This window comes from Ptychodera flava, chromosome 16 (genome assembly GCF_041260155.1).
Source record: "Ptychodera flava strain L36383 chromosome 16, AS_Pfla_20210202, whole genome shotgun sequence".
Lineage (NCBI taxonomy): Eukaryota > Metazoa > Hemichordata > Enteropneusta > Ptychoderidae > Ptychodera > Ptychodera flava.
Window position 1 is genome coordinate 34,034,542 of NC_091943.1, and position 26,279 is coordinate 34,060,820.

A 26,279-nucleotide genomic window follows, 5' to 3' on the forward strand; every position below is an offset into this window, starting at 1 on the left:
AGCTATGACAACAGGTCTACAGGTAATCATTGATCACAGTCTACAGGAAGTATAACAGACTGGAAAACACTTCTGACAACTGTAATTGATGATGCCTTCTTTAACTACATGTATCTTCATGCTGACAGTTTAGAGAAACATTTGTAATTACATTCAAGAACATCTATTTCATCAAAACAGACTTTTACAGTCTTCTTAACAGAAAGACAATAAGAAATGTGGTTTTCATTTGTTTTTTTTTTAAAGTCAAAATGATAAAACAGGAGTATACTTACTGTTTGATAAGTCTGTACAGAATGATCCATGGTAGGACAGTACCGATGATTGGTAGATCAGTAGACTCCGTGGATTCCATGGCTAACTCTATCACCTTTGTCATTATATTGGTAAAATTCACCAATTTGCTCCGTGGAATTTTACTGATAGTTTCTTTGTCAGCATGCAGACACCTGGTGATGAAATATGAGTTCATTTTAATATGAAACTGGCACTTGATTATCAGTAACAAAAAATTTAGTAAACCAGATGACTCCTTTGAGAGCTGACATATCCAATACAGCATTTCTCCTTTACATGGGATTATACTGAATTTTCTGATAATCTATAGCAGTAAGCACTACAGCATTATTTATGAAAAAACAAAAGATCAGTATCACTCTTGCAGTCCATGGTCTGAGAGACCTTACTATCACGTTACTTTGTAATTATAATCTGCAACCGATACGAATAAAGGCAAAAAAGCACGCATTCAAAGAGTCAATACTTGTAATTCCATATTAGATCTGGGTTTGCAATGTCACATACTGATATCAATCTACCACCCCCCTCAGTGTTCACTTGCTTTTCTCACAATATGAATCTTTCTTTGTTTTCTTGCATGGATGAGTTCAGTCAACTTGAGCAGCTTTACTAGTGTTTGATGGCAAATACAATACTACCACCACTACTATAACTAGACCGGTACTACAGCCTATAAAGTACAGGGTACTCAAAGTCAGGTGACTCACTTATCAATGAATCTGAAAACCTTTGTCATGGTGGACACCCAGTTCTCCTTGACCGTCATTGATGTAGAACTGGTCAGTTGTTGTAAGCCTTCATTCAAAGTGTTGACACTACAGCTGACACACAGCTACAAATCAAAAAGAGTGGAGAGGGAAGTCATGTAGGATAAATATGATGTGAAACTAGGTTATAGCATGCAAAAATTGTTTATTTTCAAGACAATAAAATTCAATGAAAAAGTAAATTTCATACGACATATAACATGCAACAAAAGTAAATCAAAATGCAGTAATTGATATCTCAATTGTTTCCTGTTCAAATTGATATTATTAAGATGACGTCACCAAATAATGCAAGTGTATCCCTAATTCCCACAAGGATATGAAGAAAACGGCATTACATCACATATTGGATTGGGACCATTCTCTATGGTACTGCTTTTGTATGAACCTAATTGATCATTTTACAAACAAAACTAGTTTGGCTTATTTGGAGTATCTGAAGGATCAAAATCTTCATCTTGTGACATTACTTTGTTTATTTGTGTTTCATTTTGAGAAGAGTTCAGTTTCAACCTGCTCCACAGCAGGCCTCTCCTTCATGGGTTATAATTATTGTACATTACATACTACAGGTCATACGGAGTCCCTTTTAAAGATGAAGATTTGTTCAGAGTTAAAAAGGAGTCATTTCTAGATCCCTATCAGATATCATGTGCGAACAGATCAGGGCAGTGCAACTACCTTGTAATTAGGACTGTGTTAGAAAGAGGTCTAGGGTAATAGCACATACATGTACAGGCACACACGTAATTAATTTCTGAGATGAAGAAAACCATCAAAACAACATAAAGAGACTAGAATTCTCACCTGATAGTCTTTGATTTGATACAGTGCATCTAACAGAAGTAACAACTGGGCTGGTCTTTCTGGTATGGTTTTACCAACCTCCATCACCTTGCCTTTACTAGTTGGTTGATTCAGTGTTGGTAGTAGGAGCTCCACTATCTTCTTGTAGTCACAGATTTCATAGAGTCTGTGTACCTCCTCTAAGGACTGACATCTCTGAAGAGACTCAACTTGTTTCTTCACTTTATCTGTGTGACAAATACGAATGTTACACTTTCAGATATCCCTTTTGCAGGAATGAGCAAATCAAGTGGTTGAAAAGCAGGTATGCCAAATTTACTCTGAGGCTTGGTGAATTTTCCATTATAATTCAGTGATGGATTATTGCAGTATATTACTTGAAATGAATTTCTATGACAAACTTTGTGTGTACATGGGTTTATCAATCTACCAGAAGGACACTGGATTAACCTTGATATTGGTTTGGTGACTATCAAGTACTGTATAGATTTTCATTCTGTTTCTTACAGTTTTAATTGAAATTTCTAAATACCTATTTTTACTGATTCAAAATTCAAATCAGGTCATTTTACTTACCCAATGTAATAATGTCATCCTTACAGTTTGGTAGACTGACCTCCACTGGTACTTTGTCGCCCTCTTGAGGCGTCAAGAGTTGATCACATTGAAATTATATAGATTAACCATCACTGACCTTAGCAGTCGTTGAAGGTGTCCATATAAATAAGTGAAAATACTGTGATTTTGTAAACGTCCATTGTGTGATAAAATCAAAGTTGTTACCAACTATAACGATAAAATTCCTCATTGAAGCTTCGTCTTCAATAGAAGCCACACCCCTAAGTTTGCAACATTGTTTTAGATCACTTTGGCAATAATTTTGTCTTCTTTCATGCCCAAACAGAGGCTGCACACCTTTTCTGAAACAATGACGTCATACAACTCTGCTTCATTGACTTGTGCAGGTGTTTATGCCTTATCGGGTTTCTTTTACCGAAACCTTGGATAAAAGTTCAAGGACTATCATGCCTAATATTTCGAAAGAGTTAAATTCTTTAGTACAATGTATGTTACTCACAACATCAAAATTATCAAGGGCTTTCTCCACTTTGCCATGCAACATCAAATATCTTGACTTTAACCAATACACTGAAATTAAAAAACGATATCAACAAAACATTGAAATCTCTCCACAACTTGCAATTTACAATGCTTTCGGATAAGTTATTTTTATGTAAAATACAGCAATGGGCTGATTGACACATGTACTTCCATATAGACAATATTCAAAATGAATATCATGGATTTCAGATTGTTTGACAAATCTACGCTAATATGATATCCAACTCTTATTTTCAGAATTCCTGTGCCACAAGTTAAATTTTTGAAAAACGCATTACATGAGGTTACATCTACTGGTATACAGTGCACCATTGGTTCAAGAGAATTGGAAACTTTCTAAATTTGAGAAATGTGACTATGAAATTGCTTATCAGTTCTTACCTCTAATGGCAAATTGTAACCAGCTGTCACCAAGAATCTCTTTGAAATTACAGAGTCCTTCTAAATACTGCAGATCTGACTGAAAAACCTGACCAGGATTGGATGACAGTAGAGCTGTGGACTCTGGAGATGTGCTGTAATTGGTAAAGATACACACATAGTGTTAGGAAGGAGTTTCTCTGTCTTTCTCATGAGCCAACATATCCTGATTTTAGGCTTTTCTGAAAAAATGAAGTTGGCTTCATCCTCCTCCGTGGCCAGTTTGGATGTAAAGTCATGCTTCAAAATTATTTTTAAAATGTTAAATCATAAATGTTGATCTTTTGCAGTAGTTTTAGGGTTCACTGCAGCAAGAATGGGCATAATTGTGTTAAAAATTACACATCTTAATTTGATTACAAAATTTGTTGCTTTTAACATATTTTTCATTTTGTCTGTCTCTCTGACTGACAAACTGGGCCATCTTGCCGTGGGCATTGTCATAACACATAAAGCAAAAAGTGTGGTCCTTTCAGTGACACAGTCAGCAAATTACTGAATCACAAAAGAAGAGAATTTTGACTTCTTAATGAGATAGTGGAAGCAAAACACTAATAAGTGAACAATAACTACTCCATTAGTAAAGCGGACTATGGTACGTACCTTGTTGGTATGGTACTTGATGTTGCTGGTGATTTCAACTTTGTTGCTAACCATTTCTCAAGTTGAAGTTCAGAGTTGACCAAACTTATCATGGCCACTTCTTTGATTCTTTGATCACTCACTGATTTACTACAAAAATAAGAACATCAAAGTCAATGACATTGCCTATCTCAAAGAAAGATGCACCAAGAAAGTGTATATGGTAAAAAGACATTGACAGAATACATGGAAGTTTCCATCATTAAAACATGATAAACACTGATTTGATAAAAACTTTGTAATACAATTACTGCTTGGTTGCCAGTATGTCTAGCTGAACTTTGGGATCTCATAAAAATCTCTGCTAATGATCAATTTGAAAGAAGAGAGCAAGTTTTAGTGTACACATAGATTTCCTGTCTACTTTTAATGATGTGACAACCAGTCAACTCGGGTTTGCAGATGAGCATTCCAGTGTTTTAGTTGTATTAATAAAGACTGCAATTCAAGACAGAAGCTTATGATAACTGATATCATAACACTCAGTAACAGAAATAACTGCATGGGGGTCTTTACATCCATGTCATGATGACAACTGACCAACGGCTATTCTGCAGCTTACTTCATTCAAGCTGAAAGTTGTTTAAATTTCTACCATTTTATCAATGCAAGGTAAACAAAGACATAGACATTAACCAGGTTATTTAAGGCCTTACAGTTTCTCAAGCAACATTTGTCTTGATCTTTTTCTGGATGAAGTTACTCTACTCTTGGGGAAATAAATTGTTTTTATGAAAGAAACACAGAGGAAAACATCCTTTTCCCATAAAATGATCCTTTGTTATTGGAAGTCATACGGCTCAACCTACCACAAGTACGATGGCAAACTTAAATGATGTTTCAGCTTGCCGTAGATGTCAATGTAGATATCAGTCAAACCAGCCGGCCTGTTGGTGAAACATATGACAATCAATTTATTACAAAAATTACATTCAACATGTTTACCATGAGGGGCAATTACCTGCAAAAGTTTTAAAGGATTTTGAACAGAGAGAGAGCTTTTCAGTTCTGAGATGACAAAATTTAACTATACCAGTTGGGTGATTAATCGGGTGAATTTCATTACCTTATAAGTAATGAATACCAACTGACTGTAATTAAAAGATTGTAAACAATTAAATCCCCACAGTCTGATATGCTGATTGTATAATATGCAGTGCACTGTACTAGTATACAAAATGGCTGTGCAATGTTACCAAGCTACTAGTCACTGTGTTATATAAGAGACAAATATACATTCTTGTTGATAACACAAGAAAGTCCCTGCTTTATTTCTATCATGAAATAGACTGAAAAGTGAACTACTGGAAATTGTCCTGCTATGCGACTTTGTTTATCTATTGAACCACAATACAGTTTTAAGGTGCCATTTTCACACATTCTGTCCAGTAAACAGCAATGGATATTTGAAAAGACCATGCAGAATGAACAGCATGCTTTACCACTTTTGTGAATGAAGCTAGGTTTGTTTATCAGCCAAGATGTAAGTAAAGAAGAGCTTTTACAAAATCGCCTTGATGCATTTATTACTCTTACACAATTTCATAAGACAACGGTAAATTTGATAGCCTACCATTTCCTGGAATAACTCTGAGCAAGACCGACACAGTATTGGATCATCAAATCAACAACTCCATTGTTGTTCTGATACTTGGTAAGAAATGTATTGACATCTGTACTCTCTGTGCTGATAAAAGTGATGCTGTCTGAAGACTTCTGGCTTCCTGCAGTCAAAGAAAGTAAACATGAAACAGAGGACCAGATTGTCAGGTTTGTGGTTTGTAAATAGGTACATGTTATCCAATTCATTGCAGTTAAGTCTATATTTAGGCAGCAAACCATTTTTTGTAGACCATACGTTTGACTGTTTAGGATATGATAACAGAGCTGGTATGGCCATTGTGTATATACGCAGTTTTTCACTTCATCAAATCCCAGTGATTTACTTGTTATCAATTTTATTACCATATTACTGTCAAGAAATTAGTTAAGAATGAAAATTGTGGTCATAACTACAGCAACTACAAACACTAAGTCTAAAGAACTCATTTGGGATTGAAAAAGGTGGAAGAACATAATATTTTACTGAGTGAGCTCTAAAGTGTTAACATTGACATGCATGCTACATCTTAATCTGTATCACACTTCCTTCCTGTAAAACTATTGCTGTTTACATAACATCACCATAGGAAATAGACATCCAGGTTATCAGAGGTTATAACATTGTTATATAATGGATGCAATGCTACATGTGGAAATGTGGTTTAATAATTTGCATATAATGTAAATGTCATTTCTACCTTGATAATTTCTGCATCACGTGGTGAAATTTGTGGATTCGTCTTGTAAAATATGATGATGAAATTAAACATTTTCAGATGATACAGTGTAACAGAATGATGTCAGACGTACCTGTTGAGCTGTGTTGTACAGTTTCTCTTTCTTTGATGAGTTCTGACAAATCTTTGTCTTCTGTTGATCCATCACCTTCATCATCATCATCTTCTTCTGCCTCCCTGTCGAGAAAAGATCAAACTTTTTTAATCCTCTTTTTCCAAGGGGTTTTTATTTCTATGGTTTGTCTGTGGAGCCTGGTACAAAAAGGATTAAAAGTCAACGAGGGTGACCAGCAGCATTTCAATCTCATCAAACACAATGTTATACAAATCAAATCCAACTTTTTGTTGGTCAGAAGATCTGCATGCACGATAAAAACATATTGCAAAGAACATTCTAGAATAGAAACAGAAAAATAAACAGCTGGAGAGCAATGTCAAGGTCAGGTATGTCTTAAGAAATGTGTTAAAGAAGCGGAAATTTCATTAATTCTTTTCCTTATGATAATTTTCATTGAAAAAATCATTGTATCTAATAATTAAGTAGTTTTGTAAAAACATGTGTGCTTTGCTGAATCCATGTCCCTCACCTCAAACTTGAAGGCAGGAACTTTCTCAACAGATCTTTATAGTCTACAGATTCTTCCTTCTTTTTCACAGTGTTTCTCACCTGATAACAAAAACATAGTTTAATATAAAATTAAACAATTAAATTGCCCTGTTAATAAGTATTCAGTAAATTCATTCTAAACATGTTCCTTTATCAATTGTAAAATGCACTATTGTGAGAACAAGATTCCACATATCTGTTAGGAATGCCTTCCATGTAGATATATAATGTAAAGGCACATGAAATCTGTCTTACTCTTTGGGATCTTCTCTTTGCTGAAGGATTCTCATCACTTGGCACTGTAGTACGTTTCCGTTTTGGACCTCTCTTTCCTTTCTCTGTTGCAGAGCTGGAACCAAGATCCATATCCATAGTTTCCTCTGAAACAATTACGTACATATTAGTTCAATGCAGAGTACCACTTCCACGAATACAGGAATATTACGGTTCATTGAAGAGGATACACTTACTGCAACAGGAAGGAATTTTGTAAATGGCTCTGGTTTACACTCAAATCAATAATATCAAAACAATGAACTTCCATGAAAAATACATATACGTACATGTATAGAACTTTGTCTTAGACAGTTTAGGGAGCATGTGCCTTGAAAGTGAAAGACTTAAACTTTTGCCGACTTCCTCAATGAAAATTTCAACATTCTCCTGCCAAAACAACATGCAAAGTTTGGTACTACAGAAACAAATTACCCAACATTTACTGATATTTGTAATAAAAATGGCTGCCAGTCCTGTATTGACTCTATGGAGGAAAATGAATATATTTTCATTTTCAGAAAATGAGGCACTGAAAATTTTTCTTTCTCTAAGAGCTTCAAAATGAAACCCTACAAAGTGGTAGACCAGGAAGTATTGAAAAAAAATTGAGAATCTGAATATCTGTTCCCACAGCACATTCTACCTTAAGCAAGCCTACCTTCCTTGGATTTCACAGACACACTTTCCGATTGTTGAGATTCACTGGCACTTTGCACAGTACTTGTGACAGCTATACTGATTGGTGTGCTCACTTGAGGCATGGTTGGTGTCACAGCTGTTGTGAGAGTTGATTCCATTACAGTACTTGGAGATACACTTATTGCCACTATCACTGGATCTTCAATAGGTTTGCCTGCAAAATATCAACACCTCATCTTGACTTCCTGAGCACACTTTGATGGCCATACTTAAGACACAGCGATTTTCCTTCAACAATACATCAATTTGTAATGTATACTGCTCCAATAATGACAAGGTAAAGAAACAAAAGCGGTACATCATTTGAAATTTACGAACATAAATACAAGACTCTACCAATTATTATGTGCTGTCATTCAGAATGTAGAAACTTTGTAAATTATACTCTCTCTACACTTCTCACACACCACATCAAAAGACACATTATTTTGAACAGTTCAGTTAAGTTCAGAAGCAATATTGACAATGCAAACAAGTTAAATGTAACAGGAATGTTGTTTCGTAAAGACAATTTTTGTTTGACTTGACCAATTATTTATTTGGCAAACTTCTTAATTTTTATTCCACAGGCTTTGCTGAGATATGACAAAGTTTTGCTGAAATATGACAGTCAGTCTGAAGAGAATTTTTTGGAGACTGAAAGTCAAGTGACACCTTGAGACTTACTGAGATCCACTTCTACAGGAGGTGACTTGTATACCAGGTGGACTTGATGTCCAAAACTCTGAAAATCAAGTCCGGTCAAGAAAACAGTTTAAACTTGGTAGTTTCCTTGGACCTAATCAAGGAAGGCGGTTACCCATTCTTAGGCCAATATTATGGCTGCCTGTTAATGGCTACATGCCTGATTTCTGTTTCCTTCACAGTTGCAAGTTGAAGTCAGTTTGGCTTTTCATTCATGAACTCTTTGCGTCACTTAAGAGATTTCTGAAAGTTTATTTGTGTAAGTCATATACTTAACACATGTAAAATGTAAAATTTTCTTTCATGGGAGAGAACTTTCTTGAGTTCTGTGAGGGCACACTGGATGAAGAGTAAAATCAAATACATTTAGACTACCCGTTAAAGTCATTTTATAAGACGCATCTGCATTATAAGTCGCATCATCCTTGTGTAGGATGAAATCCATAAAAAGTCGAAAATGGAGAATGTATGCATTATAAGTCGAACCCCTTTTTCAGCAGATCTGTCACACTACCGGCCACCACTGAGGTTGGCTATGTTCATCAAAAGTTGATACTTTATTGTTCCTTGTGTTTTAATAAAATTGTATTACTGTACTTCACACGTTTCTCAACCTACTGGTTGACGAAGGAGTATACCTCTTTAAAAAACACAAAAGTACATATTATAAGTCGCACCCCATCTCTGGAAAAATAATTCGAGTTCAAAATTTGCAACATCATAATAAAAGACGCGTCTTATAGAATGACTTTAACGGTACTTTTGTATATACACAGACAAATGTCTCATTCTCTGAAAACATTTCATATGGATGATCATTATTGGGAAACTGTAGCTATCTGAAGGCCTGTGCAAAAGACTGATGCGAGAAACTTCGAAGGGTAGTTTATGTATAATTAAAGATTAGATTTCAGGAATAGAAAGAATGCTGTCCCTTTTACTCAACAATGTCTGACAAATCTGGGGAGATGGAATAAGTTGACAAACACAGCTAATCTTGTTGGTCCCAACATAGACCTAGGGTCTATGGTCCAAAGGGACAATGTAAGAAAAAGGGGGAAACAATTTATTATCATAGACTGTGTTATCTTGTATCACATTTATAAACACACAGATAGAGTGACAACATTGGCACAGAAGCCAATAATAGAGAGTATTTGGATTACATACCAATTTAGGTTTTTCTTGATCTACAAGGTCATAGGCAGATACAAGGCTTTCTCCAAGGCACTTCCATCTAAACAAATAAACATTGAATTCTGTGATTTTCCTATAAGATATAGGGTAGACGGTATGTGGAACAGGTATGGCATGCTGCTGCCCAGTTGTTTTACCATACTACATCAGTTTCTGCTGTTTTTTCAGACAATTACAATGCTCTCTCACATATGTACATGGTGTTGTCCTAAAAAAAAGACACTGGGTGACCACCAAAGCAAATTTCAAATTTTACAATTTCACACATTCGGTGATATCAATGTCACTAATTCATAACATACATCATACATAATCTACATAAATAGCTCCTGCTGTCACTAAATATGGCATGGGAGCTTAAAATTATCTCAATTATCTCATTTTTGAATTGGCATAGAGGAGACAAATTATTAAATATATTTTACAGGTGTGAGTGCTGTTGGAATGCACTAACACATTCTAACACCAGAACTGATTTTCTTTGACAGCAATCAACTCCTAGACAGCATTTGTGTCCATCACAGATTTCACTAAGCAGTGGATACACAGTTCTTGTTGAATGAGCTATCTATTGAAAACTTAATAAATTCAGACCGGAAAACAAGAGTAATTCCTTGAAATATTCCAATGAATTCATATCCTAGCTTATTAAAAGCCCCGGTTACTGTAACTATTGACAATTTTATCATTAGTTTTGTTCTGTTTCTGTCTTGACTCTTCCAATGCACCTTGAATTACCCAATATTCAACTTGACAACAAAGCCTTTTTGGTATGTCAACTAGGGGAATTATTGTTGACAACTGAGTTTCTGTCCTAACTTGTATTTGACATAACAATCACAACATGCCCATCACATGCATGCACTACGTTGAAGAGTCAAATGCTGGCCATGGGACTACACAAAGCAAAATACTGTTGATATATATTACATTGACATAACTCTCAAAATGTACAGTTACAAGGGCCTTTACAAAAGCCATGCTATTGTATAACATAAGGTCATTTGTGAGCTCTGGCTTTTCTTTCAAAGAACTTTCTCACAAAAATAGAGACCGCTATTATCACCTGGCCGGAGATGTGAAAAAAAAATTTACTTTTTTCAAATATTCAATTTCCTTGTGGTACGTTTATTCCACATCATAAACAAACATCTTACATCTAATAATTCATCTGAAGTTCTCCAATGTTGCCAATACTTCTATATCACATCACATCTGTATGGGGTAGACAGTGTTGAGTTTGATACAAAATACAACTTACGACAGTGAATTCAGAGCTGTTGGTGGTGTTATTATCGGAACATCTTGCTGCTTCATTAGCTCTCTTCTTTTATTTCTGATGTCCACAGCTTCAGTTACAATCTGTAGAACAAAGGATGCATGTACAAATATACATGCATTCAATACTGGACCTGAGGGCTTTATGTTTATGACAGAGGCACCAAACATTTGCAAGTGACAGTAATCTGTATTTACAGCTTTGTGAACTTTTTGTTCGCCAAAGCAAAGATTGAAATTTAAAATAAATACCATCATGAGAAAAACCTGGACAGATATAGGATTTGCAAAGATGACGAGTCTGATAGATAAATGAAGTGACATCTGAATATCAGGTTGGACCAAAGTGCCATTTGAGAAGAGTTCAATGTATGAATCTGACATTGAAGCATGTTAAATGTATTGTGAACGCTGCTGTACAAAATTAAAATATCTCACAAATACAGGCCTTGCAAAAGAAGATTTGTTAGGGTTCGTCCTAACAGAATATGTGTATTACAAGTACATTCCATTTTCTCATACGATGTTAATTGTTCAAGACAGAGAGGCAGACCCACATCAACACACATCATTTATATATAGCTGACTTGCTCCTCTATGCAACTTAAAATCAAGGTTAAAATTTACAAGTACCTTCTCAGCCTCTTCTTTGGAAAACTTCTGGTCAAAGTTGTAGAAATTACTGAAATAGAAAATAAACATGTGCTTCTTTAGGCTTGAAAAATTCTTCAGTAAAAAGAATTTAAAATATTCATTTACTAAATTTGTAGACTCTAAGACTGTTTGTTCTCTGTGTGATATGCTAAGGAAAGAACTAATTTATGCAAATGAAATTGCGGCTATTTGAATACCAAGACAACACATGTACACAGCATGGAAAAACTTCTTCACATTTTGTCATCCTGTTAGCAAAGCATGCACAGCAACAACATGAGGGTGTTGCATCATTGATATTGTTACACTTACTGTGTATGGAATAAATGTTCACATTCTCGCTTCAAAGTTGGTTGTTCCTGGTACATTTTCTCTCGTAGCACAAGTCCTGAAATTTGCAATGACAACGTAACAAGAGCGAATACGAAGACTGTGCCGTCTGCAAATGTATGTTTCTACACATTGATAATGTTTAACTTGTGCCATCAATCATTAATTTTTGCAGAAGTTGCTTCAATTTTTCATCTTTTCATTAAAATTGTTGAAACATTCAAAGATGACATATATGAAGACACAGACTAGCTTTCCTTTTATTGAAAACACAACATGTGGTTGACTAAGCTATCATGCGCTGCAGAAGGTGATTTTATACAAGAATTGGTGGGTAACACTGAGTACCAGTACCATGCATACACGTTGACCATTACCTTTATCTCTCTACAGAGCTATTACTGTCAGTGTTTATTGCCAAACTAGATTATTTAAGTGTATGTTGCATTGTATTTTCTCCCACATGAAGTATTCTTTGATCTGTTTCCCCAATGTACTTAGTACATCCAGAAGATTATATGTTAACTTTTACTACTTTCCTAAATAGAACTTTCGACTATTCTCTTGCTATATCACAAAAAGAAATCAGAGTTTGGTACAAAAGAAACAAACTACCTACCGTTATACCACTATTTGAAATTAAAAATGGTCACCATGTTAACTTCATGGGGAAAAATAAGATTTTTACTTTCCAAAAAATTATTATGGTGAAAATATTTTACTCCAAGAGCTTCAAAATCAATCCCACAAGCAGTAAACCAGAAAAGAATTGTAACAATTTGAAAGTCCAAATATCTGTGCCGAGGAACATTCTACATTAATGTATAATGATGGCACTTGAAAAACTAGAAGTTGGCAGTGTATGAACCATTATCAGACACGGAATCATCTGTGCTTTGTTACATATGCACACGTACAAATCCCTTGTCCACACATGACTGTACAATATCAGTAATGTTATGGAAATTACCTTTAGTATAAGCTCCATCTCTGTCTAAAGCCTTGGAAATTATATACATACAACCTATACGGCGAAAAGATAATGAATATAAGTTTACTTTATTGTAATAAAGAGATGCAAAAAGAAGATGAAAAAAGGTTTCAGAAATAATTTTCGCCCAAAAATTTACATCCCTCCCTCCAAACACGTCTGAGAAAGGTAATCCAAAAGAACCAGAATTATTCAGAATTTGAAATCTGAATGAAATCATACAATGAATCTATGGTACTGCAAAAGTTTGAAAACTATCAGATCAGCTGATTTAGAGAGAAAGATTGTTCTACTGAATCTACTACTAAGATACGAATTTTATCATAATTTGAATAAATGTGAATGAGGCAACTTATAGGAACCTATAACCCAGATATAAAAGTGGAAGACAAGCACTTTCAGAAAGAGAGATATTTTGACCAAAGCTGACAAAAAATTTAGCCCAAAAATAGAAATATTGGGTCATAACTCATCATAATTTGTAATTTGAACAATCTGAATGAAGTCATCCATAGAAATCCAACTACATATAAATTTAAATGTATTTGGACCAGACATTACTGATGTCAGATAGAACACAGTTACGCTGTGGTAGAGTAACTGTGGATGGAAGAAGACATGAAATATCATTTTTGATTGGCTTAACACTGTGTAAAATAAAGTTAAAAGTTGTAATGAAAAAAAATGCTACAGTTTCTCATATGAAGGAACATAAAGAAAAGAACAATTTTATATTGGAAAATGGCAAATCCTGGTGCGACCAAGCTTATTTATACAGGAAAAGTGCTGATGTGATCTTGGCTTGAGATGGCATTCACTGTCCAGCCTGTAAGCTGATCATCTACCGCTGCTGACCTTATTGAGATATGGATACCGGTACTTAAGGGGAAGTTTTATCAGCTTTTGTCTTTATTTCTAAACAAACTGATTAACTGGACACAACTTTAGAAAACAAACAAAAGGTATATAACTGTTACTATGACATCATGTATCAAGTCAATGTAAACAAGCCTCAAAGTAGGAATCTGGAATTGAGGAGTGCCGCTTCATAAACAGAAACCAGACACAAATCATCAACTTCTATGTCTCCAGAATCTAGACATCCATGTCTGGAGAAGTATTTAGCTATTAATGGAACTGCAGGAGCAGTCAGCCATTGCTGAGAATCTGGCTGGAAGTTTGTTTGATTGAGTTGTTCAAAGAGATATTTTGACCATGACTAAACATGAAGTTAATGTGTTCCCATGCTGACAAAAGGAAAACACATTAATACCAAAGTCTGTGTTTTTTTTGTTTTGACAGACAAGATGTTTTGATATTTTCCAGCACTAAACTGGTATGCATAAGAAGGACTGGGTTTGCTTCTTATTGCTTATGATGCTCTCATGGATTTAGAATTCTGTGTATATAACATAACTGTAGGCTTGTACAGAGTAATATCAAAAAGTTAAATGCCAGGTATCACCAAGTAGGTAGAGTTGCCTTGTCTTACTTTACAATTTGATCACAAACTTTGAACATTTCCAACTGTGCAGACACATGTTAACATGAACTTGGGTATTGACAATACAAAGTAAGCGAAACATAAAGTTGTTTCCATACTGCACTTGGTATTACAAAAGTATTATTACAAACTAAACTTTTTTAACAAACTTACTGTAATAGTCATTCAGTGAATAGAGCACAGTACACAGAGTGTCCATGGACGGCCAGTGATTGGGATTGCAGGTCAGTGCCTCTTCAAATGCAAGTCTGGCAAGTGACAATTGACAAAGCTGCAATGCTATTTTTCCCATGTGATACCAAACTGTCACATCACTCCTGTCTAGTTCCACTGCCTGTGTGAGTGGAAATCAAACAGATTATCTCAAAGTACAAACATGCATTGATTGTTTCAACAACATATCATATTAAATTTTAGCAAAGGGCTGCAGGACTACAGTTTTGCCTGCAAAGCTGGCTTCAATATTCATTGAAGTCAGCACAAACCTACATCCATTACTGATTGAAAGACAAAAGATAAGCTTTTGGTAATATTTTTGTACATATGCCATCACTTCGCCATTTTTGTTCTAATTCATGTGAATGGCTTATACCTACTGCCGAAGTCTGAATGTTAACCATGTGTACAATTTTCATTTTGTACTTAAACTGTTTATTTATTTATTTATTTATTTATTTATTTATTTATTTATTTATATAAATTATTCTTTTTATTCACAATTAAAATACTGTAGGATTTGTGGAAATAGATATAAATTCCCATGATAAGGTTAGTCATGGAAAGTATTTTAAACAAGTCATCGTTGATGACACAGTCCCCACTTGTTAATCAGTATTTTGATTACAGGTCCTCAAAGAGGATAGGGTCCTCTTCATTAGGTCTGTGATAAAAATACTTTTGAATGAATTCGCTTGATACATGTCTGAGTTATGGTTCAGGACATGAAAAAAATCGTAACAAAATGGTCGCACAGCGGCCATATTGGATCGCATCACAAAACAAATTGATGTGCATAGCTATGACATTGGTCGATGTCCTTGTACCAACTTTGAATAAAATTGGTCAAAACATGCGGATATGCCTGAGAAATGGCTCTGTACATGAAAAAATCGTAATAAAATGGCCGCCTGGCGGTCATATTGGATCGTATCACAAAACAGATTGACGTGCATATGTATGACATGTCCTTGTACCAACTTTGAATAAAATCGGTTGAGATATGCCTGAGTTATGGCTCTGTACATGAAAAAATCGTAATAAAATGGCCGCACAGCGGCCATATTGGATCGTATCACAAAACAAATTGCCGTGCACAGCTATGACATTTGTCAATAAGCTTGTACCAACTTTGAATAAAATCGGTTGAAACGTGCCTGAGTTATGGCTCTGTACATGAAAAAATCGTAATAAAATGGCCGCCTGGCGGCCATATTGGATCGTATCACAAAACAAATTGACATGCATATCTATGACATTGGTCAATGTCCTTGTACCAACTCTGAATAAAATCGGTCAAAACATGCCTGAGTAATGGCTCTGTACATGAAAAAATCGTAATAAAATGGCCGCCTGGCGGCCATATTGGATCGTATCACAAAACAAATTGACATGCATATCTATGACATTGGTCAATGTCCTTGTACCAACTCTGAATAAAATCGGTCAAAACATGCCTGAGTAATGGCTCTGTACATGAAAAAATCATAATAAAATGGCGGCCTGGCGGCCATATTGGATCGTATCACAAAACAAATTGATGTGCATATCTATGACATTGGTCAATGTCCTTGTACCAACTCTCAATAAAATCGGTCGAAACATGCCTGAGTAATGGCTCTGTACATGAAAAAATCGTAATAAAATGGCCGCCTGGCGGCCATATTGGATCGTATCACAAAACAAATTGACGTGCATCTGTATGACATTGGTCAATGTCCTTGTACCAACTTTGAATAAAATCGGTTGGAACATGCCTGAGTTATGGCTCTGTACATGAAAAAATCGTAATAAAATGGCCGCCTGGCGGCCATATTGGATCGTATCACAAAACAAATTGACGTGCATCTGTATGCCATATGAAGTAATCCTTTTATCAAGTTTGAATGAAATCGCTCCAGGCATCTCAGAGATATCTGCGTGAACGGACGGATGAACGCACGCACGCACGCACGCACGCACGCACGCACGCACGGACATGACCAAACCTATAAGTCCCCCCGGACGGTGTCCGTGGGGACTAATAAAGAACACTTTTGCTTTCACATTTTTTGACATCAGGGATTCTTAGTGAATGGGTTGGAAACTATGCAAACACTACTGTTACCTAATAACAAAGTTCCTTGATATGCCTACCAAGAAAAACTGATGTAAAATAACTAGGGGATCCCCTGGATCAACACTGTCTGATGAACATTGCTAGCTCACATCTAATTGTGTAACAATAGTTGCTCAAGTGATGGTATTTAATAATCTTTTCATAAAACTTGTAACATCAATAAACTAAAGTATGGCTTGAACTACCATAGTATGCATGATTGCTGTGTGACATTAGAAATTTGACACAATTATCACAATAATTATAATATACAATCATTACTATTACTGGATTCTCAAAACTGATAGACGTATTGTGTTGTCACAGTTAAGTAACCATTATGCTCCCAAGCTCACATTTCATCATCAGTTCAAGGCGGTAGAAACTAGAGAAGCAAAATATACTGTAAACATGATTTTTACAGACTAAAGCTGCTATAACAGACCAAGCTACGTGGGTGAAAATACACATGGTTTTGGATAAATACCGCTTCAGACTTGACTCCAGATTGGGAAAGTGATACTGTCTGGCAGGAAAGGGTTAGGGTCACCACTTTACAGATAAAGGTACCGTCATTGACCACTGCAGACAGTAAGAATACCATAATTGGAGGCCTTACCTTCAAATAATACTTCATAGCAGTGTGGAGATCATGTTTTTCTGATGCCAATGATGCGAGGTTTTTCATAGCAGAGTATTTCAGTATTGCTCCGGGCCTCACAAGTCCCTCTCCACTGCTCGTGGTATACAAAGATTCCTAAAAACCAGACAAATTGCTTTTGCAAATTAAAACTTGATCAAAAGCCAAACTTTCCAATGCTGGAAAATGGCTGAGTGGAAACATTAATGTAATGAATGATATCATTTTTAAAATTGGATTAATCACTTGAACTTTGACCTGTGAGAGTGGAGGCATACCAGAAGATTTCAGAGAAGGTTACTAGCATGAGGCATGGAAATCATCTGATGGAAAAGGTACACGGAACACATCTTAAAATGTAAAGCTATGTTTTCCACATGTCTGAAGCTGGCATTCCACCCCGTTGTCTTCTACAAGAAAGTAGATTACATCAAACTGTGAAATGGAAAACTATTTGACAAACCTGTGTGATCAATGAAGTCTGCAGTAGTTTCTCATAGACATTTTGAGCTTCAGTATGTTTGCCTGTGCGTTGAAGACTCAGAGCATTGTTGTACAGAGCAAAGGCTTCTGCCTCCTAAAAAATCGATGGAGAGTAAACTGAATCAAATTAATAGCACTTCATATAAAATTTGATTTTTTGTAATAGTACTTCATATAAAATTTAATTTATAAATCAAATCCAATGTACAGTTGGATACGTGTACCATTTACAATAAATTACGATGTACGGTACCTGGTTTAAAAAGCGAAATGAAACAGTACACAATATTTTTAGTTGTTATTTAACAGTTATTTTTAAGAGAAAGTAGTGGGATTGAAATTAGTAATGTAAGTTGCAGTGGTTGTCTCTTTTAGAAAAAGGTCATGATTGAAAATGCATGCAAGCATCAAATTAAGGTTACTGGAGATTTAAACAGTTGTGGGATATATTATGCAATACTGTACATACCGGTAGTACCAAGTTGAGCTAGACTAGACCTTCCATTGTCCTCATTGTACTTTTCATGTTTTGTTGAATAGGAAAAACATGGTGACCAATCCCATGAAGATTTCTGGTTCAATACATTTACATTGGTGATCTGATTATGGTTCGATGCTTATGATCAGTCTCTCAATGTTACAAAATTTGCTTATTCATCTGACCCTATATACATGCTGAATAATTTTTCAGTAATGAGAGCAGCTGGTCTTACCAGTTTCACAACATGATGCTACACCGACTCTCATTTAGCTGGACTGCTTACCCTTTATCTGCCAAATTCATATTTCGCAATCAGTTCAAATTGGTTAAAACTAGTGAAGCAAAACATGTCGCATATGGTGGATTTTAACAAAGACTTGAAGATTTGAAGGTCCCTGAAGACAGAGATACTGTACAGTACTTACTGTACGGAGATACTTTTTACACACTAGAGCTGCTATAACATATACCAAGCCAAGCTCAATACCACTTTTCACTGACTTGGCAGATAGGGAAGTGATACTGTCTGGCAGGTAAAGGGTTATAGTAAGTCAGTGTACAGCACAGAATCAGAGCTGAATGGTGAACTTTAAGTGGGAAGCTGTGATAGTCTATGATCAGTGTAACTACATATTAGGTATTTAAGCGGATTTTGACCAGTTCATGACATACATGCAGGAGCGATAGCGAGTGCAAATATGAAGTGAACTGGTCAAAATCGAGTGGTATACCGACGCTGTGTGTGATTTATTGCTATTATATCATATCAGTATATTGAAATTCTGGTGTGGAACGTCAAAAACGGGTTTTTGCTCAGGCTGAGAGCTCGCGCGTATGCCAGCCGTGGTATATCGCCAATATACCACGGTTCTTTTCGCGTCTCCACCAATCAGATCGCAGTATTTGCATCATCAATATACTTGTTTGATATAATATACATCATTGCCTGAATACATGAGTTTAGGTTCCCGAGAGCAGGTGACAATTTGCCTGACGCCAGAAGGGCAAATTGTCTCCTGCTGCAAGGGCACATAAACCCATGTATTCAAGCAATAATATTTTTATTACATGCCTCTTCACAGTTAATGCTATATGACATTTAGTTACATGCAGACCATTTTCAAACAAATTTACCATTATTGACCAGCATCAAACAGATTTTAACATAAGTCAAAATAGCAGTGCGCGCAAGGATATTTTACATCTAGCGTTAAGCATCTACTTTGATGTCGAAAACATCGAAAGGCTTCACTGGCCCGGGTAACCATGGAAACTGGTCAGTACATCGTTCACCAGCCCGCTAACATCCCGGATGTTCCTATTCAAATCAATACACTGATTTGCATTCACCTCGAGGCATGTAGTAAAACAGGTATTTAAAAGATGTCCACCACATTTAACAAAGGGATTTCATAAGACTTATAAAAATTACAAATGACCTCAAAAGAGAGATAAAACTGCAGCAAGTGTGAAGGAATACAGTAAAAAATTGGCCGACTAGCGGGAAATACAGTACTCGTTAAAATAAAGAGCAAAGTTAAAACAAATACAGTAAAATACTAACCGACCAGCGGGAGATAAAACACTTGCAAAGCAGAGACTAAAACGCGCAGACGTTTCGGGTGCAACCCTTCGTCAGTACTAAAAACTCGCTAGGGAAACGTGAAAACACAAGAAAGAAAAACAGCCAATCAAACAAGGGAACGATCAAACGCGTTAAAATATGCATTCATACCGGCTGGTGCCAGAGTACCGAGTTTAAAAATAGTGGCCTGTTCGAGTTTATGGCGGGTAGAGTCTGTGGTGGAGATTATAGCAGACACTGCCATGTCGGACCGACCGCGGTGGGGTGGTGTACAAAAATGCTTGGCCACCGGATATGCGAGCTTGTTGTCGGTCACAGTGCGAAGATGTTCAGCAAAGCGATCGCCTAAGCGACGCTTTGTTTCGCCAATATATAGCATGCTGCAGCGTCTGCATTTGATGCAATAGATGATATTAGCCGACGTGCATGTGAACACGCCGGAAACATTGACTCTACCACGCAGGCCCTGAATGAAATTGGTTGTAAATGTATGTGGCAGGTGTTACATACTCGACGGCCACATGATGATGTTCCAGTAGCGCAATCGTGATTAGGTAAACTAGAACGCACCAGCCGGTCTTTGATGTTCGTGTCACGTCGAAATGCCATGATGGGAGGTACAGAAAAAATATTCTGTGTGTTGGGGGAGTTGGTTAAGATGGAAAACTCCTCAAAGATGATTTTACGGATTCTATGATTAAAAGGATGGTATGTTAATACAAGAGGAATGCGATCGCATTGAGAACGGGTAGTTGACTTTAACGCATCCTCCTGTATTAGTGGTTCAACGCGCTCTTTGGCTTTGTCCACTACAGAGCGGGGATAACCCCGAGCCGAGAACCAAGTGCTAATAGTGTCAAGCTGCTGCTCAAAATCCTTTTGGTCAGAGCAAATGCGCCGAGCGCGTAGAAACTGTGAAAATGGAATGGATTCCTTGCACCGACGGGGGTGAGATGAGCTGTATAGAACATATGCATGAGAGTCTGTGGATTTATAATGTATGGAGGTAGACAGCGAGTCCTCAGTCTACCTCCATACATTATAAATCCACAGACTCTCATGCATATGTTCTATACAGCTCATCTCACCCCCGTCGGTGCAAGGAATCCATTCCATTTTCACAGTTTCTACGCGCTCGGCGCATTTGCTCTGACCAAAAGGATTTTGAGCAGCAGCTTGACACTATTAGCACTTGGTTCTCGGCTCGGGGTTATCCCCGCTCTGTAGTGGACAAAGCCAAAGAGCGCGTTGAACCACTAACACAGGAGGATGCGTTAAAGTCAACTACCCGTTCTCAATGCGATCGCATTCCTCTTGTATTAACATACCATCCTTTTAATCATAGAATCCGTAAAATCATCTTTGAGGAGTTTTCCATCTTAACCAACTCCCCCAACACACAGAATATTTTTTCTGTACCTCCCATCATGGCATTTCGACGTGACACGAACATCAAAGACCGGCTGGTGCGTTCCAGTTTACCTAATCACGATTGCGCTACTGGAACATCATCATGTGGCCGTCGAGTATGTAACACCTGCCCACATACTTTTACAACCAATTTCATTCAGGGCCCGCGTGGTAGAGTCAATGTTTCCGGCGTGTTCACATGCACGTCGGCTAATATCATCTATTGCATCAAATGCAGACGCTGCAGCATGCTATATATTGGCGAAACAAAGCGTCGCTTAGGCGATCGCTTTGCTGAACATCTTCGCACTGTGACCGACAACAAGCTCGCATATCCGGTGGCCAAGCATTTTTGTACACCACCCCACCGCGGTCGGTCCGACATGGCAGTGTCTGCTATAATCTCCACCACAGACTCTACCCGCCATAAACTCGAACAGGCCACTATTTTTAAACTCGGTACTCTGGCACCAGCCGGTATGAATGCATATTTTAACGCGTTTGATCGTTCCCTTGTTTGATTGGCTGTTTTTCTTTCTTGTGTTTTCACGTTTCCCTAGCGAGTTTTTAGTACTGACGAAGGGTTGCACCCGAAACGTCTGCGCGTTTTAGTCTCTGCTTTGCAAGTGTTTTATCTCCCGCTGGTCGGTTAGTATTTTACTGTATTTGTTTTAACTTTGCTCTTTATTTTAACGAGTACTGTATTTCCCGCTAGTCGGCCAATTTTTTACGGTTTTCATAAGACTTACCTGTGCCTCTTTGGTACTCTCCTGAACATCAGATTCTGAATCACTGTCATCACTACAATCATTATTCAATGCTGCTATACGGATCTGTAATTATAACATCACAAGGTCAGAAAAGTATTTATACTGCATTTATACTTGTAAGCTTTGAAAAACGTAAAGACATAGCTTAAATCTGTCCACTTTCAAAACAAATAGCAGTTTGCATTCCTTCCAGATCATCAATTGCTAACAACTGGATCTGTCTCTAAGTATGAACATAAAGTATGAAAATCAGACATTCTCTTGGTAGTTTGAGCAATCATTGCTCTAGACTGCATCACGTTTTATGCACTTCTCTTCCATCTGTCCTTTCTGTAACCATTTATCCCTTCAAGTTGTGTAGGACTTTCAACTGTTCTTTGTTTTCTGTTCCTCAAAATTTGTGAATTTTACATACTTCACATTTTGTTTGCATTAGAAAATACATATTGTTCTAATGTCTGAGCCACTTCTGATGCAGAATGTAATAATCATGGATGATGATGATGATGATGATGATGACGATGATGATGATGATGATGATGATGATGATGATGATTTCAGAACTGCATATTTTCTAGGCGGATACAGGACGTAAAGTAGGGTCGATAAATCTGCCCTTTAGTGTCTGCCAGAACCAAGGAAACCCTGAGATCACTCTGTTTGATCACAGTCCCTCTACCAGGGCCACGGACTGTGTAGTTGGATATGTCAAGTTGTTCAGATGAATCTTGAACAACTTGAATATCAATGGTTCCTCATCGATACTTTTTAACATCAAGCATTATTGGATGAATGGTAAAAACTGCCCTGCACCCGCGGCTTCACGTGGTAAAGGAACTTTTTAATCGGTGAGTTCTTGTTTGTTTTCATCTATTCACTGAAAGCCGCTGTCATTGTCACCACACAATTTTACATCGATACTAAGCTCTGCGCTGGGATTTACAATATTCTAGAAAACTTCCCTTTATGCATATTATGCTATTCGTATGGCATGAATGCTTGCGAGTTCGCAAAGGTTATGTGCTCCTTACCATTGCAACTTTCTACGGTTATCCTAACTTGACCTTCGGCGCGGCGCGCTACACTTCAGTTTATGATGCTGGTAATAGATTTGGGTTCTCATTCACGAGAAAGACGGATAAGCGATGTAGCAAGGATTCACACGACGCAGTCAGTTTTGAATAGCAATCAAACTTGATGTCATCCACTTATGTTGTTCGTAAATATTTTATATCTATCAGGAAAAATGTATAATCTTAGAAAAAAGATCTAAGAAGCATAATATTCGCAAAGATTGTACAAAAGGATGTAAATCTGAATCTGGATAAAAAATTTGCACTGAAAATATATTATATTTAGACGAGGATACGTCTTCTTTTGACTGTAATAAATAGTATTATATTATTTAGTTTAAAATTATTTGAGCATAATTATTTTGCATATATGTTATTTATTTCATTTTAAAGAATAAACTTGCATTTATGTGCATTATGGTCACTTTGAGTGAACGAATAAACTTCTCATATCTCCTTACTACATCCGCGTTCACAGTACGTGACCTGTCGGAATGACCCCGTGTAGCAGTTTCATTCACCGCTCTCACCCATCCTTCATTTCTATATTATGAAAAATTTACTCTATTATTTGGAAATACGGTAATTTCTGTATATTTCAACTTTTCTTTCTCTCTTTTTTTAAAATCAAAGTGAGCATCTTAGTGGATTTTTCAGGATAAAAGTTTTGGTAGAATGTCGTATAGTTTTGACATCTTGGGGAGGGTGATTTATATTATAACGGCAGTTGTCTAATATGCACCAAGTGACTAGTCGGGTCTGAGGGATCGGATATAGGAGTGGCATAGGTGAGACCTACGGTGGGTGTGTTGTGACCTGTAAGGAAAAAAAACTACTTCATGAGAAACACAGTTGTACAAAATTCAAAAATTAGTCTTCCATACCAGCGTTTCACCCTTGCACAGTCAGCTGTATCTGCCTGATCGCTCTGCAGCATTCAGAAAGTAAAACCGGTAAGTTCGGCGATTACCACCGTTGGCAGTGCTGTATCCATTCCATGCCGTATATTAGCATAGCCATAGGAGAGAAGGCATTGAGTCTTGACAATGTGATGTTGTACCGTCAAAGGACCTATATCAAACCATCGGTTCCAAATTCGGAGTTCATCCATATCACACACGATCGCCATAACTCCGTGCTTGGCTAATTTTTCAACCAAAGTGTGAAGTCAGATTTTCGTTGTGACTGGCACCATGTCATGTATCATTCGCATCAGATTTTCGCATTGACTGTTCTTGTCGTTTGAATGAACTGCATTTGATGTGGACCATCAAGGCCGTCAGGCATGAATATCAATGATATGAAAAAAATGCTTTCCCCACATTAATTTGTTTTCGTAACACAATTCGTAATATTTTTCCTGGTGTGCGGACCCGCACATAAACCGGGTTATCATAGATTTGACTGTACACCGATAATCGTAATGGGAGGCGCACTGACCCTAAAGGTTTAGGGGCGGCATGGGTCTATGACTTCGCCAATTGCTCTGATTGTTTGATAAAGTCATTTTGGAATATTTTTGTTCGAGTCTTCACGCTCTCTGAATTCTTTAATAGTAACTTTGACTTTGTCAAATGTATGTCATAGATGTGAGTGTGGTGAAGGCACCAATTGTTGGAACTCCTTGAAATGTAGACAGGGAAGGGGGAGGCAGTCTGTCCTCAAGTGCTTCAGATAAGTGTCCCATGTCAACACTGACATCACCAATATCACTACACACCCATCCAGAAGAAACACAACATAGGAAGTGAAAAGGGACGATTATCATGATTATGGCAGACAGTTTGTGTTGAGTAAATAAAAAAAATCAAGCTTCTAGCCCACGCATAGCGGCATAGCCACTAACAGATCTGGTAATTTGCCATTGATTGCAAGGGTGTAACATGGCAGGTTATGGCTACAGACACTCATGAATGTAATGTAAAAAATTAAGTTTTATTCATGCCATATAACCAAAATGGCATAGAAAGTAGTCAGACTATAAGTCTATTCAATTTCAGATTTCTAAATTCTATGCAGATACTAATTACTATGCTGTACAATATTGAATATTGCGAGGGGGAAATTGAAGTTTTGGTAGAAAATGTACTATACACCATCATGAGGCTGTAATAATTGAAGTCTGAAGTCAATTACACACATAAATATGAAACAACAAAACTAATACCAATTATTTCTGTATTTCAGGCACTGCCTTTAATTAATTGGTTCTTGAAGTATATATCCTGTCAAAGTATAGAAGGTAAGTTTTCAAAATCTTAGATCATTGATGGGTACTTCCCACATATACATATCATGATTGTCAGTGGAATTCCAAACTTTTGGCCAAATTTGGATCATATGAACTTTTTGTCATGCTAATCCTCATCATTATAGTCTACGCTCTCAGAGACTATGCAGGGCTTCAGATTCAGTGTACACCATGTGAAAAGTTGTGCTGTAAAATTAAATGAACATAACAGATGGATCTAGTGGATGCACCTCATGACTTTTTACCTTGCCATGTATGGAAACCATATGTCTGTGGGTCAAGCAGTGAAGCTCAACAATATGCTGACCTGAGCTGTTCAGAAATTATTGCAATTTACAACTGTTTCAAAGTTATTGTTGGAGCTATGCCGTGAAGTCTCCCAATGTTTTGCAAACAGTGCACACGCTGATAGCCCGTATAATGTACCAGTAGAAAGCTGAGCGGGCTACCAGCAATGACCTGGTGAACTTTGTAAACGCCATTGCAGTGTGTATACATGCGTAGATCTATGTGTTATCATCTAATACCAGCATATTATGAATATAAGTGCGGTCCATGGTTTTTGTACAGGAAAGCGGTAGGGTAAACATAGTTGTGGTTCCCCATTCTGTTTACTTGGTGTTTCCCAGGTACATCAATGTAGTCGTATTTAAAG

General features: G+C 36.9%; 2 protein-coding genes across 5 annotated transcripts in view; one reads left to right on the top strand and one right to left on the bottom strand.

Annotated features, from left to right (window-relative positions):
• Positions 1 to 23,441, bottom strand: part of LOC139113995 (calcineurin-binding protein cabin-1-like) — a 35,963-nt gene extending 12,522 nt beyond the window's left edge. Inside the window, exons 1-24 of the mRNA XM_070675468.1 lie at positions 23,332 to 23,441; positions 22,280 to 22,363; positions 18,035 to 18,148; positions 17,551 to 17,688; positions 14,771 to 14,951; positions 13,093 to 13,146; positions 12,105 to 12,180; positions 11,772 to 11,820; positions 11,122 to 11,222; positions 9,834 to 9,900; positions 8,634 to 8,703; positions 7,939 to 8,133; positions 7,260 to 7,384; positions 6,985 to 7,064; positions 6,471 to 6,574; positions 5,632 to 5,782; positions 4,868 to 4,945; positions 4,020 to 4,148; positions 3,378 to 3,511; positions 2,953 to 3,023; positions 2,451 to 2,538; positions 1,875 to 2,101; positions 1,008 to 1,132; positions 276 to 449 (exon numbers count right to left, since the gene is read on the bottom strand). Coding sequence (XP_070531569.1) covers positions 276 to 449; positions 1,008 to 1,132; positions 1,875 to 2,101; positions 2,451 to 2,538; positions 2,953 to 3,023; positions 3,378 to 3,511; positions 4,020 to 4,148; positions 4,868 to 4,945; positions 5,632 to 5,782; positions 6,471 to 6,574; positions 6,985 to 7,064; positions 7,260 to 7,384; positions 7,939 to 8,133; positions 8,634 to 8,703; positions 9,834 to 9,900; positions 11,122 to 11,222; positions 11,772 to 11,820; positions 12,105 to 12,180; positions 13,093 to 13,146; positions 14,771 to 14,951; positions 17,551 to 17,688; positions 18,035 to 18,148; positions 22,280 to 22,363; positions 23,332 to 23,334 — 2,618 coding nt within the window. The 5' untranslated portion in view covers positions 23,335 to 23,441. The remainder of the gene's footprint in view (positions 1 to 275; positions 450 to 1,007; positions 1,133 to 1,874; positions 2,102 to 2,450; positions 2,539 to 2,952; positions 3,024 to 3,377; positions 3,512 to 4,019; positions 4,149 to 4,867; positions 4,946 to 5,631; positions 5,783 to 6,470; positions 6,575 to 6,984; positions 7,065 to 7,259; positions 7,385 to 7,938; positions 8,134 to 8,633; positions 8,704 to 9,833; positions 9,901 to 11,121; positions 11,223 to 11,771; positions 11,821 to 12,104; positions 12,181 to 13,092; positions 13,147 to 14,770; positions 14,952 to 17,550; positions 17,689 to 18,034; positions 18,149 to 22,279; positions 22,364 to 23,331) is intronic.
• A 655-nt stretch (positions 23,442 to 24,096) lies between these two features.
• The window catches only part of LOC139114653 (uncharacterized abhydrolase domain-containing protein DDB_G0269086-like), a 53,150-nt gene continuing 50,967 nt past the window's right edge, over positions 24,097 to 26,279 (top strand). For 2 of the 4 annotated variants that reach the window (XM_070676491.1, XM_070676493.1), the window contains exons 1-2: positions 24,097 to 24,326; positions 25,561 to 25,615. The gene's annotated coding sequence lies outside the window, so the exon portion shown is untranslated. The remainder of the gene's footprint in view (positions 24,327 to 25,560; positions 25,616 to 26,279) is intronic. The other 2 variants (XM_070676489.1, XM_070676492.1) reach the window with 1 other exon arrangement.